Source organism: Erpetoichthys calabaricus, chromosome 4 (genome assembly GCF_900747795.2).
Source record: "Erpetoichthys calabaricus chromosome 4, fErpCal1.3, whole genome shotgun sequence".
Lineage (NCBI taxonomy): Eukaryota > Metazoa > Chordata > Cladistia > Polypteriformes > Polypteridae > Erpetoichthys > Erpetoichthys calabaricus.
Window position 1 is genome coordinate 117,327,006 of NC_041397.2, and position 15,021 is coordinate 117,342,026.

The 15,021-nt window shown below is 38.4% G+C and overlaps 1 protein-coding gene across 12 annotated transcripts in view; it reads right to left on the bottom strand.

Annotated features, from left to right (window-relative positions):
- Positions 1-15,021, bottom strand: part of dmd (dystrophin) — a 2,688,357-nt gene that overhangs the window by 1,773,428 nt on the left and 899,908 nt on the right. For all 12 annotated transcript variants that reach the window (XM_051926236.1, XM_051926244.1, XM_051926242.1 and 9 more), the window contains 2 exons: positions 12,427-12,577; positions 6,786-6,905 (listed from right to left, as the gene is read on the bottom strand). In XM_051926236.1, the coding sequence (XP_051782196.1) occupies positions 6,786-6,905; positions 12,427-12,577 (271 nt within the window). The remainder of the gene's footprint in view (positions 1-6,785; positions 6,906-12,426; positions 12,578-15,021) is intronic.

Genomic DNA, 15,021 nt, shown 5'->3' on the forward strand with positions numbered 1-15,021 from the left:
GGTGACCCGTGGTCCATAGTCACCGGGGCAACAGCTACCGCACGTGTGCAGGACGATGGTTCGCTGCCCGCCCACTACGCCACCGCAGCTACTGCTTCTGACTGGACGCAGGCTGAATGGAGTGGAGGGGGGCGTTTCACTGTCTGCCCAGCACACACGGCTGGTAATGCTGCAAGCAGTGACCCGGTTGTGGCTGAACGGGGGTGGCGGGGGGTAGCATTGTAGTGTTCCTCGGATGGCTGCCTGTTGAATTGGGGTTGGGCGATTCACTACCCGCCTTTGGCCGCACTGTGTTCGTTCTCGGTGGGCGGACGCTGTAGATAGATAGATAGATAGATAGATAGATAGATAGATAGATAGATAGATAGATAGATAGATAGATAGATAGATAGATAGATAGATAGATAGATAGATAGATAGATAGATAGATAGATAGATAGATAGATAGATAGATAGATAGATAGATAGATAGATAGATAGATAGATAGATAGATAGATAGATAGATACTTCATTAATCCCAAGGGGAAATTCACAAATTCACATACTCCAGCAGCATTCTCAATAGCATGCCTGCTTGTACTGTTACGCACATAGCGGGAAGTTGTCTCTTGTCAGTACATCAGACGTGTTGACAGGTGCCTTAATGCTGTGATAGCATGTACTGTATAGCGCTATGCAGATGAGCTCATCTTAACCTTTTATCTTCACCCTTCAAGAATGTCTCTGAAACACAAATCTGATGCAAGTGTTGGTGATGCAGTAAAGAAGAGAAAAACCATCACCATTGAAAATAAAGTAGAAATAATAAAAAAGTCAGAGAGAGGTAAAACTCCATCATTCATTGGCAGAGCACTTGGTTACAGTCTGTCAACAATAGCATTTATTAAAATAATGTCCCTGTTCCGACTTATATACAAATTCAACTTAAGTACAAACCTACAGTCCCTATCTCGTATGTAACCTGGGGACTGCCTGTATACCCACTATCACATGAAAGAAATACAAGTTGTCTGTAAGGTACTAAACTTAATTGCAATCCCATCAATTAGGATTACTTGCCAAGAACCATCACACACATTATGACCCTGGCATCTGCTTCACACACTATTTGGTAAATAATGGAATTGTGTGTTTAGCTGGGTCAACTCACAACAATATTAGTCAGACAATTTTGAGCATCACATATTAGTTGTATATTAACTGAATGAAAGTGCTTTCTGTTTACAAAAGGAAATTAATTATTTCATGCTGCCTTTATCACAATATGTGTGCAGGCTGGTTACACTAGGAAAATCAGCAATTGCTAAAAATTGCATTTTAATCTTCACATGTTCATCCTGACCAAAAGGAAATTGGATGAATCTGGGAAGCACCTTAATTATATCATCCTATACAGACCAGTTAGAATAGTTAACAGCTATCGCCTAATACAATTTGGTTGTTAAAACCTGTAAAAGACAGAGGGATTGTGTGATTTCTGTATGATGGTTTCTGTACAGTGAGCTTCAGTTCAGCACACAACATTAAGAAGATGGCCCTGGGAAGTCTAAATTGGCTTATAAGCCAGTATTCATCATTAGCGAAAAAATCATTGTAATCCGTAATAGCCTGCAATTTGTGATATCCTCCAACAGAGCTAACACTGCCTTTGTCAGTTACTGTATGTTGTACAACACACAACACACCCTTCTTATAGACAAAGGAGAGAGGCTACACACTAAAGTAATTCAAATTTAGTGTATGCATTATGCGTTATTACCAACACTGAAGACAGCTATATATCACTTAACTGTTATACAATGAGTTCAAGAACATCGAAATGAGACAGATGCATCCTTGAAATGTGCAATGGAATGAGATTTCCTGTTCACTTCATTGTCCTGCCATCTGGAGATGTTAAAATGGCAACACCAAGAAGGTCTGTGTAGGACTTACAGCTGGTCAAAATTTGCTATTGGCTTGAATTTTGCTTTTGTTAAGTGTGATTTGGTTGTATGGATTGTTATGTGCTTTTAATTAAAATTAATAAAATAAAAAAAAGAAATTTGTTATAATGATAAACCAACTTTCACACCAAGTTCATGTTTTATAAATCCTGACTTTTGCGTAAAAAATCACATGATCACTGACATGATCTGAAGAAATGCCCCAGAGTTGAGGGTATGAATAAGCAGCATTCAGAATTGAAACAAACTCTGATAATCCCTTCAAGTATTTTATGTTTGAGTGAATACTAAAAATTAGCATTAAAGTAATTGGTTAAAATGCAACCAGCTTGCTTTCTGAGTTTAATCTAATAAGAAGAAATGTTAATCAAATATGAACTGACATGTCTACACATATTGCTTTTGACAAAAAATAGCCTAAAACAATAATTCACTCTAAACTTGTAACCATAAGATAAAACATTCTCACTCTAGTGGACAAAACAACCCACCTATAAGCAGGCACTTGATCTGTAACTTAAAGGAATCTTGATCTAATCACCAGGGTCTACACCTTCCCTTAAAACTAGATATATACACCTCTTCTGTCTCTTTGGAGCAGGAAATTGAGTCTCTGTCTTTTTAAGACAAGAAATCACTTTCTTTGGGCCCATAAGCTAGTTGTCATAGGGACTTGGTGCTAAACACACTAACCTAGCTGTAACATCCACTCGTTCAAGGTGAAGCTCTGTGCTACTGACTGAGCCCTGTCTAGCAGAAGAAGCTATGCTTCAACAAGAGAATTTCAAAACTCTTGACAGAAATGCTTTTTCATACTAGGTGGCAGAAGACATGGCAGAGAGTGAATAAAGTTAGTTTCCACACCACTGACAAAGGACGACATGGCAAAGACACTGCAAGCAAACTTCTTCACTTACACTCACAGCAATTAAACACAACATCATACAGCGCCACATATCATCTTTAAATGCTTGGTATAGTACAACTGTTACAGTAAATGTGTGCCAAATTAAATTATTGTATAACTCTAAATAGCTACTAAAAAGCCAGCTAAAGACTTGCTTTCTCATGCCTGATTGTTATAGTGTAATAAGAAGTCATGTCTGTTTCAGGTAAACTTATAGTTTTTACATGTCTTGACTAAATTGCTAGTAAAAGCCTTGAACATAATGGTTCTGCCATTCTCTCACCCAAGGCCACTCATTAGAGCAAAGGCAAAGTAACTGTGATTCCATGCTTAAATTCCAAAAGTTAATCACTAAACTAAAGCTTGCAAAATCAAGAATATCTAGAAAACCTCCTATGTTACGTGTGTTTCATCTGCCTTGAATTGACTTTGTGATGTGCTAGCCACACTGTAATAGAGGAAAATGAAAACTGGTTGATATTTCTTGCCCTTTGTATTCATTGTACACCTTTCCTTGGTATCTTCATGTGTCTGAACTTTTTTGCCTGGCTCTCCCTCTCTTGAGCATATTCCCATACACCCTGTTATTCTCAAACTCTCATTTCTAGTCACCTTCTGTTTGCTCAGCACCAAAGGTAAAAGGGCCTTCATTGTCCTACATGAAAACATCATCCGTATTCTTGTGAATACTGTACTTTCTGCCGACTATCAGTGCGCCTCCCACACCTATACTCCTTGTGTTTCTCAAAGTCTTTTGCCCATCACTTCCTATGTCGATCGCCTTACCAAAGCAAAACTGACCAATCAGATTGGTCAAAGGAACCAGACACATGCTGTTTTTATCTTTGCTCTTAAATATTGCTGAAATTTCTGGAATATAGAATACAAAGCACATTTAGCTAGGTAATAAAATCCCTTTATATTGTATTGGTATTTAAATATACAGTAGATCTGACCAGTTGTGGTTGTTTTTGCAATCAAATTTTTATTGGGAATCAGCCATAACAACATTAAAGAACAGAGTTATAGATGAATAACAAATTAGTAGTCCCAGTTAGAAAGGAGAAAACAGAAAGAAAAACACATAATAGAAATGAATCAGTAATCATTAACACTAATAATTAACTGGAACAAACTAACTCCATCCCACCTAAATCAAGCCCTGTGGAGTATAATAAGTCCTATATGAAATTTAGGATAAAGTAGTGGAGAGGCAAGGACGTACCCCACAACTGTCAACCCTACACACCTCAAGATTAAGAACCATAACAGCAATATTAACTTCTAGCAACCTCAGGCCTTACCACTTGTATCATTCCTTGCAGTTTAGCAATATCAGAACTGAATGATCCATGGATCTTTACTGCTGAATATTAAAGGACATGACAGAAGAGACAAAGAAGTGAGGTTCAGAATCAAAAATATATGAAGCTGAAGAAGTATATTAATAGAATATAGAATCTAGGAATTTAGTGATATGATCAGTTAAATGCTATTGATTAAAAATTGTGGTAAGATAAAGTATTCTACAAAGAAAGGAATGAAAAGGTCACAGTGCATTCCTTCATTGCATCTTTCATGACTGATAATCCTCAATGCAAAGGGAAAATTTACCAGGAAAGGCTTTCACATTGATAGGTTAAATGTGCCTTTCTCTTTTTATCATGCAGTTGCCGTCCTGTTATTACAGCTCACAGTCACTCTTGAATACAAGTACTTCTCTGGAACGTTTATAACCAGTAATGTAGCTGCCACAAAGAATGCATTCTGCAATTGTTTAACTTCCATTATCATGATATCTAAACAGACCAGATATCTGCTCAGTAGACAAACAAAATGCACAACAAATTGTAATGTCTGTATCTGAGGGAGTAAGTGATCTGTCTTGGAAGAATAATATAGTTTACAGATATGGGAAAAACACTAAATATCCCTTAACTTCAGTGGATAAGATTATGCTTATTGCATGAATCTATTCACCTGTCAATTTAGTCTCTATTTTGGTACAGAAAATAATTTAGTCATTTCCACAAGCATGAGAAATTATAATAATATGCCTTTATTGTCATAAGCTTAAGAGCCCACTATTAAATATAATCATGTTAAACATAAATTAAGTATTTGATATTTAAGCTGAATTAACTACAAGCAGCACAAATGATGCTTCAAAATACTGGATTTTATATTTCCTTCATTTTTAAAGATTCAGAAAAATAAGTCTACATGACACATGTAAAGTTACAGTATAATCAAATAATAGAGAGGATCATTGTGATCACAATAAGGCTCATTCATTTAATTTTCAGATTCATTTATTTCAGTACAGGATTGTTGAAGTCATTTTTAACGTACAGTATATCATATATATGGAAAGAAGCAGTCCTGGACAGGATGCCACTCAACTGCACAGCACAATCAGAATCACTCACAGTAGGCAAATTAAAATCACTCTAATCAGAACATCTAAGGAATATGGGTAAAAAATGGGAGACTCCATAGAATACTTACATGGATACAGGAGGAGTGGAGCATAAAAATTCTACTTGATTCCAGGCCTCTGTAATGGTGAAACACCAACACTAACAACTATACTACTGTCCCAACTTATTAATTATAAATTAATATTGTAGCGGGGCGGCACGGTGGCGCAGTGGGTAGCGCTGCTGCCTCGCAGTTGGGTGACTTGGGGACCCGGGTTCGCTTCCCGGGTCCTCCCTGCGTGGAGTTTGCATGTTCTCCCCGTGTCTGCGTGGGTTTCCTCTGGGAGCTCCGGTTTCCTCCCACAGTCCAAAGACATGCAGGTTAGGTGGATTGGTGATTCTAAATTGGCCCTAGTGTGTGCTTGGTATGTGGGTGTGTTTGTGTGTGTCCTGCGGTGGGTTGGCACCCTGCCCAGGATTGGTTCCTGCCTTGTGCCCTGTGTTGGCTGGGATTGGCTCCAGCAGACCCCCGTGACCCTGTGTTCGGATTCAGCAGGTTGGAAAATGGATGGATGGATGGAATATTGTAGCGACATCAACGTGTCAGTTTCGAAAAAAGAAGAAGCAGAGAAGGACAAAGAAAGGGTCACAGAACAGGTTACTGGTACAGTCAAAAAAAAATATACGATTGTAAAAGCTAAACGAATGACTTTGGACTTGAATTATTTACAATTGTCTATGCATCTCTTATTGTTATGGCCCTGAGAGATGCCATTAATCAACCAAAAAAAAAACCCACAAAACTGCTGATTTCTCATGCATCACCTCGTTCACGTCCTCCAGCCCTGCTTCTTGAACCATCAGTCACTCTCCCAACCCCCAGGCTTCAACCCGGCCTGGATTTCTAAAATATTCAAACACCATGCTTTATACACTACTCAAGCTATCAATGTTTAGAGATCTCATTTACACAGGTTTATGTAGGATAAAGGGATATTCCAGAAATTGGTATTTCATAGCATTCTGTGGTCACTTTCCAGACCCAAATGTAAGACCTCTTCAGGGAATTTATTTTGTAGACGCCAGTATTCTGTGGTCAGTATAAAGCAGTGTTAAGCATATCCACTAAAACAAATGTGTGTGAAATAGGTGAAATTCACCTAACAAAGTTAGGACACATTTTGTTTGGAGATACTGTAAGTACAAGTCTCAATCTGCTAAAGGCAAGTCCTTATAGATACAAAAAAGTGTGTAGTACTTCAAAAATGGCATCAGAGAACAATAAACCAAACAAACAATCCACATTTTTATGTGTAATTCATCAATTGATGAAGAACTGTTAGTGAGAATAAATGGATTTAGATGCATGTTGCTTCTAGGGTTAACTGGAAAACTAACGATGGTTGGCAGGAAAAATACAGTTTAAGGTTGAAATAACTGCAACAGAGCTATGAACTGTTTAATATATCATGTGAAAACACTCAATGCTTGCATTTTTGCAAATATCTTACCTGCAGTTTCTCCTCCAGGGCAGCTGTGGCACTGTCTCCACTGCTCTCATCGACTACTACCACCATGTGAGTCAAAGAGTTCACCCGCACTTGTTCAGTTTCTAGATCTTCTTGAAGTAGCTAAAATGCAATATTATTATTAAAACCTACATTATTTTTTCAAATGTGTATAGCAAAAGAAAAGAGTCAACACAAAATATGCTCAGCTTAAAAAGATCTTATAATACTGACCACTAGTACCTCAATTGCTAAATGAAAATCAGTTTAAACTCAATTCAAATAATAAACCGTTGAATGTAAAACCCTTTTTACAACCCATAACAAAAAATGGATGTTGTAGTAATATAGAGTATCATGACTAGATATGATCATAGTTTGCTCTACAGTAAAAAATATACAAATTTGAAGTTGTATTACATGATTAAGATAGTCAGCTTTTAAGCAAAACTATTTTAAAGCACATCTATTTTTATTTAGTTATTCTTTAATTTACAGATAAACAATAACATGTCGAGAGTTGGGTGGCCTTACAGCACTGCACCAGCACTGTAAAGACAACCAAATGTAAAACTTTTGGACGAACAGATCATGAAGGGGAAAATATTACTAATATCATAACAAAAGGCTTGGGAAGACTTAGAATTAAAAAGATAAAAATATGGTGAGGTAAAGTCAATCTATGCTGAACCCTGTGTTTGAACCCATTTCTGCACATATTTTTCACTTGTACATTTTCAGTAGTACAAATGAGAGGAGTGCAACTCGTGTATCATATACGGAAAAGGAGAATGGTATTACAAATAGGAAAAAAAAAATTTAAAATATATTGTGGAGAGGTCCCTAGTTGACATGATGTCAGGAGGCCGCCTCCAAGATGGTACATGGCAGATGAAAGCCAGAATAGGATTGGAAAGACAGAAACCTTTCCACTGCACACATACTATACACCTATACACCATCACACCTATATGAGCTTGTTGGACATCCCATTACACAACCATGGACATTAATATAGGGTTGGCACACCATTGTGGATATAACAGCCTCCACTATTCTGGTAAGGATTTCTTACAGTATATATATAAGTCACGTATCTTAAAATAGTTTTTTATTTCTAAGCTTTCAACAACTTGCCAAGTGTCATCATTAGACGAAAATGATTAAACATACAGGAATTAAAGGCAATATATAAATGATGAAGGATGGGATTTTGGGGGGGGGGGGGGGGGTTTAAGGGGTTTGGAGGGGTGGATTAGTAAGGTGGGGTTCCAAAGGTGTTGGTCATAAAGTCTTTTTTATTATATATTCTTAGATCTGAGTCACAATCTGATTATTTGGGTGGTTACCTAACAGGTAACACTTGTGGTTGGTCGGGCAGTTGACAAACATCCGCCATGTCCTCTCAGTTGTGAGAAGCGGATCATAGATATGTGTTACAATATCTGCCAAACAATACAAGGGGATGTAAAAGTGCGTACACCTTACAAGCCATAATAAGGACGAATCACATGTTGTGTACTCTTTGTATTGTTTGGCAGATATATATAGTGGGATAAGGATGGGCATACCTTCCAGGGATGAGCATGGGTTATTACCTAGACAGGAGGCCCGAGAGGAACGTTGGATGGATTGGCTGGCTGGACAGAAAGATGCCCAGCTGGTAATAAAATAATGGATGGACCAGCAGAAGCTGGAACTTGGGAGTGGTTCTATCCCCCATGCACTAGGTGGCAGTGGTCCTCACATGAGAACCTAGTCGGGACATCCACAGGAGTGTTAGGGCAATGGAGGCCAGAAGTCCAGCCCTGTAGGGGTCCCTTGGGATATAACTGTATATATTTTTTTTTTTTATTCATATATATATATCAACATGTGGTGCTTTACTGTGTCTGTGGTTTGGGGCTCTCTGGCACCCCCTATATACTATCTATACTATATTCATTTATATTATATATATATGCATACCTACACATGCATAATCACACAAATGGGTGATCAGAAAGTAGCTTTGTGCCTGCAAGTGTAGAGGATGCATATCCTGTATGCAAATGTGAAGCAAGTGGAGAAGTCCCGTAATATTCACTTATATAGTTTATATGTGTTAAGTCAAATTTATACTATTTTACCATTGGGGTCCGTAGAACATTGCAAGTGTGTAGTAAAATTAATTTGTTAATGGAAGCCTGAATACTTTAATATAAGATATGTTTTGATGTGGAGTCAAATATACAAAAGATTTCAAATGGATATTTATAGTAATATCATGTGCTGTATATCACAATGTATAACTGTATTAACTAGCTTAAGGAACTGAATCATATATCAAGTTCTGGCAGGCTGACAGTTTTAATCAAAGACAAAACAGAGAATTCCAACAATGCAATAGCAATATTTTCTGGCCTCTCTGAGGCACTTCTAACACCTATTGTTGCAGTTGGTAATGACCATTCACTATAACTGCTTTCACTATAACTTATATCTTACTTCCAACAAATGCAGAGGGATTGTTTGCTCACTCTACATTCCCAAATTCACAGGAATTAACTTTCAGTCAGTCTTACATTCATGTCCGCCTGAGGCTCCCTGACCAAAAATAGCACAGTATAACTGGTACTAATATAATATGTACAAGTCTATGGAGTGATGTGGTTAAAATTACAAACTGGATACTTAAGAGAACGAAAATGCTGCTACCCTGAGAAAAAATAATTTTAATAAAAAAAACTGTGAAAAAGTCACTAAAGAAAACAATCACAGTAAGGGTGAGACCTTTGAATTCTTTTGTTTTTTGAATGTACAGTGTCTTGAAAAAGTGACTGACAATCTAGCTTCTCCAGCTCCAACCTCCGTTTTTAAAAAAGTAAGATAAGAGTAAAGTTTTATAAGAGTAGTGAAAATATTTAATATTAACCCAGCCACAAGGGACGCACAAACCAGTGTGTTTCTTCATGGACATGGTGGTGAAAGGAACAGAGGAGACGAGGAGGTGATGGGTGGGTATGATGTCAAGGAGAGGAATGAAGAAGGTCAGAGTATAGTGGATTTTGCCAAAAGGATGGACATGGCTGTGGTGAATACATATTTTAAGAAGAGGGAGGAACACAGGGTGACGTACAAAAGTGGAAGAAGATGCACACAGGTAGATTACATCCTATGCAGAAGAGTCAATCTGAAGGAGATTGAAGACTTCAAAGTAGTGGCAGGGGAAAGTGTAGTTAAGCAGCATAGGATGGTGGTCTGTAGGATGACGTTGCAGATCAAGAAGAGGAAGAGAGTGAGGGCAGAGCCAAGGATCAAATGGTGGAAGTTGAAAAAGGAAGACTGCAAGGTTGAGTTTAGGGAGAAGGTGAGACAGGCACTGGGTGGTAGTGAAGAATTACCAGACAGCTGGGAAACTACAGCAGATGTAGTAAGGGTGACAGCAAGAAAGGTGCTTGGTGTGACATCTGGACAGAGGAAGGAGGAAAAGGAAACCTGGTGGTGGAATGGGGAAGTGCAGGAGAGTATACAGAGAAAGAGGATGGCAAAGAAGAAGTGGGATAGTCAGAGAGATGCAGAAAGTAGACAAGAGTACAAGGAGATAAGGTGCAAGGTAAAGAGAAAGGTGGCGAAGGCTAAAGAAAAAGTATATGATGAGTTGTAAGAGAGGTTGGACACTAAGGAGGGAGAAAAGGACCTGTACGGATTGGCTAGACAGAGAGACCAAGCTGGAAAAGATGTGCAGCAGGTTAGGGTAATAAAGAATAAAGACAGAAACATACTCACAAGCGAGGAGAGTGTGTTGAGTAGATGGAAAGAGTACTTTGAGAGGCTTATGAATGAAGAGAACAAGAGAGAGAAGAGATTGGATGATGTGGAGATAGTGAATCAGGAAGTGCAACGGATTAGCAAGGAGGAAGTAAAGACAGCTATGAAGAGGATGAAAAATGGAAAAGCCATTGGTCCAGATGACATACCTGTGGAAGCATGGAGGTGTTTAGGAGAGATGGCAGTGGAGTTTTTAACCAGATTGTTTAATGGAATCTTGGAAAGTGAGAGGATGCCTGAGGAGTGGAGAAGAAGTGTACTGGTGCCGATATTTAAGAATAAGGGGGATGTGCAGGACTGTAGTAACTATAGGGGGATAAAATTGATGAGCCACAGCATGAAGTTATGAGAAAGAGTAGTGAAAGCTAGGTTAAGAAATGAGGTGATAATTAGTAAGCAGCAGTATGATTTCCTGCCAAGAAAGAGCACCACAGATGCAATGTTTTCTCTGAGTGTGTTGATGGAGAAGTATAGAGAAGGCCAGAAGGAGTTGCATTGCGTCTTTGTGGACCTGGAGAAAGCATATGACAGAGTGCCTCGAGAGGAGTTGTGGTATTGTATGAGGAAGTTGGGAGTGGCAGAGAAGTATGTAAGAGTTGTACAGGATATGGACGAGGGAAGTGTGACAGTGGTGAGGTCTGCAGTAGGAGTGACGGATGCATTCAAGGTGGAGGTGGGATTACATCAGGGATCGGCTCTGAGCCCTTTCTTATTTGCAATGGTGATGGACAGGTTGACAGACGAGATTAGACAGGAGTCCCCGTGGACTATGATGTTTGCTGATGACATTGTGATCTGTAGCAATAGTAGGGAGCAGGTTGAGGAGACCCCGGAGAGGTGGAGATATGCTCCAGAGAGGAGAGGAATGAAGGTCAGTAGGAACAAGACAGAATACATGTGTGTAAATGAGAGGGAGGTCAGTGGAATGGTGAGGATGCAAGGACAGTACAGAGAATGGGAATTGTGGAAGAGGGGTGAAAAAGAGAGTGCAGGCAGGGTGGAATGGGTGGAGAAGAGTGTCAGGAGTGATTTGTGACAGATGGATATCAGCAAGAGTGAAAGGGATAGTAGTGAGACCAGCTATGTTATATGGGTTGGAGACGGTGGCACTGACCAGAAATCAGGAGACAGAGCTGGAGGTGGCAGAGTTAAAGATGCTAAGATTTGCATTGGGTGTGATGAGGATGGACAGGATTAGAAATGAGTACATTAGAGGGTCAGGTCAGGTTGGATGGTTGGGAGACAAAGTCAGAGAGGCGAGATTGCGTTGTTTTGGACATGTGCAGAGGAGAGATGCTGAGTGTATTGGGACAAGGATGCTAAGGATAGAGCTACCGGGCAAGAGAAAAAGAGGAAGGCCTAAGAGAAGGTTTATGGATGTGGTGAGAGAGGACATGCAGGTGATGGGTGTAACAGAACAAGATGCAGAGGACAGAAAGATATGGAAGAAGATGATCCGCTGTGGCAACCCCTAAAAGGAGAAGCCGAAAGAAGAAAGAGAAAGTGAAAATATTTGATATTACACTTCAAAATGAACACATAATGTACTATGGACATCACTTCTGTCATTTGCAGGACCAATCACAAGTAAATGCATATTGTCATTATCTAATTTTAATCACAGACATTGCATAAGATAATAAAATAATAAAACTAATCATAACAAAACAATAAACTATACATAATGAAGTAAGACATTCTGAAACCAGATTAATATCAGGTTTGAGCGGACCAGAGACTAAACTATTGCCACTGTAACCAACCATGGACAATACACCAGTAGAAAAAAATGTTTAAAAAGCAAGAAATGAATAATTAACTAAATAAAACTAACTTTATGTTTTTCCACTTGATGTTTAACGTCCTCCAGATCAGGGCCCAGTAGCTCTATCTCCATTTTGTTTATTCTTGCTTCCGTTGCTCCTAACCAGTCAGCTAGCTGCTGCAACTGTTGATGTTGAAGATCCATTAAAACTTCATGAAGTCTGCAAGAATATATCAAAAATAATATAATTTCAGAAAATAATCTTTGTCAAAAAAGTCAATGTTTTGGTTATAATGGCGGAAGTAAATTTTACAGTGAATATCACATAAAACACACAATAAGAATCCTAAAAATACAACAATTGATACCAAGCAAAGTTTAGAAGATGAATTTCTTAAAAGTGGTAAGTCTGGACAAAAACCTCAGTTAGGCACAACTGATACAGGATTATTAGTGCATGGAAGGAATGGAATTCATACTGTAGGAATGTTCAGGTGTAACACACTGAAGTCAAATAGTCTTTACTGATTACTAATTTGTATTAATAAGACAACAATATAAGAATTAAGAAACATTCATCTTAGTCGGGGTGATCTGAAAGGCAATTTAAATGGGTTCACTGTTGGAGCTTAGATATGCAATATAGATCAGGAGACCGATCTGAAAATCAGCCTAAGCCTTTTTGGGCTGATCAGCAGGGAGAAGCTGTGCTGAGAGCTTGCTGGTCTACACCATTGGTTTTTAAGCTCTGTCCCAGGATATAGGTTATTGTTCCAAGCAATTACAGAAGCAGAAACTCATTTCCAGTTTTAACTGAACTACTTTTTTTTTTTAATTAACTGGCCTTTTCCTGCTCTCATTCTTTGATCAAAATGTCACTGCAATTTACCTATATTTTTGCCATTCCTATTAATAGTCAAGAGATTTTTTTTAGATTTTTTTCCTTTAATATTTTTTTTTGCCCAATTAACTAGATTTTGTGAATGGAAATAGTGACTGCTAAAGAGAAGAACAGAAACAGGTGCAAATGGCAATGAATGCAAAAGGGAACTGGTGTCATTTCTTTGTGTGCTTATTACCAAACACTATCAAACCAATACATTTCTAACAGAACAGAATCCTAACATGGATGATCAGAAACCTATTCATCCTGCAGAATAAAACACATAAATACTGTACATTTTAAATTCTAAAAAACAATGATTTGACCCAGTTAGTAATTTATGGATTATTTCAAAAACATTGGGACCAAAGTCATATATACATGGTTAAATAAATAGAAAAGACGGAATTAGACTGAGTTAATTAGAATTAGTAAGACTAAAACCTGCATCCCCTGGGGTCCTGTACTACAGGTTTATAGGATCTAGAACGGGGTGTCCAACTCTGGGTCTGGAGGGCCGCAGTGGCTGCAGGTTTTCATTCTAACCCTTTTCCTAATCAGTGATCAGTTTTCACAGCTAATTAACTCCTTTTCCCTTCATTTTAATAGCCCTGTTTTTAAGGATTCAGTTCTCTGAATTGATTCACTTCTTCATTAAATGGCAGCCAAACAGAAATGAGATATGAAATGAGCCAACAGATGATCAGCTAAATTGGAACATCAAACTCCAGCCAATTTCACTCCAACCAGTTTCTTAATGAGAAGCCAATTCTTGCTGTTAATTAAAGTCATTATTGACTATCATGACTTGTTGCTGTTCTCATTCTGCCACAGCAGACTCTTGACTTTCTGTTTTTTACTAAAACCACTGTCAAGATGTTTTGGTGACCAGAGCAGACCAACATGACCGAGACCTTCACCTTCTCTTTTGTTTATTTTCAGGTTAGCTGGTCATGTGGCGGCTTGTTTTGTGTCTCATTATTGTTTGGCTGCTCATTAAGGAAAAAGAAACCACTAAGGGGTCTGAGTCACGTCAATTAAAACTAAGGCAAAACAAGTTAATGATTCAAAAACATCTCACTAACTAAGAAGATAGTTACAATGAATATCTGCAGCCACTGCAGCCCACCAGGACCAGAGTTGGACACCCCTGATGTAGAATGTACAGGAGTAGAACAGAATGCTTTTCAATTTAAAAAGCTGCATGAGTATTTGAATCATAAGTAATCATCCTACAAATAGAAGTAGGTATGAAAAATGTTCTCATCAGTTATGATTTACAGGTAAATATGATAAAACACATACACAGTCAGACAAAGAATCTGAGATTAGTTGATGAGGCTTGATAAAATAATAGCAAAGGTGTCATGGTGTTGTGATTTGTTCTAGATTCTCATCACTTTTTTTATGGAAGAAATGTTTCCTAGAATATTCAGTGCACTTCCCCTCTATTCCACGGTGGGCTGGTGCCCTGCCTGGGGTTTGTTTCCTGCCTTGCGCCCTGTGTTGGCTGGGATTGGCTCCAGCAGACCCCCGTGACCCTGTAGTTAGGATATAGCGGGTTGGATAATGGATGGATGGACTTCCCCTCTATTTCCACTATTATTGTTGAGTACATAGTCCACTCTTTAACTAAAAGAATTCCATATTATCAATGCCTTTCAAAGGTTTAGATTAAATACCCACCTAACCATTTATAAGTGTGAACAAAAAGATTTAATTTCTTTAACCTGTCAGATTAGAACATTATCCTTAAATCTGAGGTAGACTTAGTTGTTCTT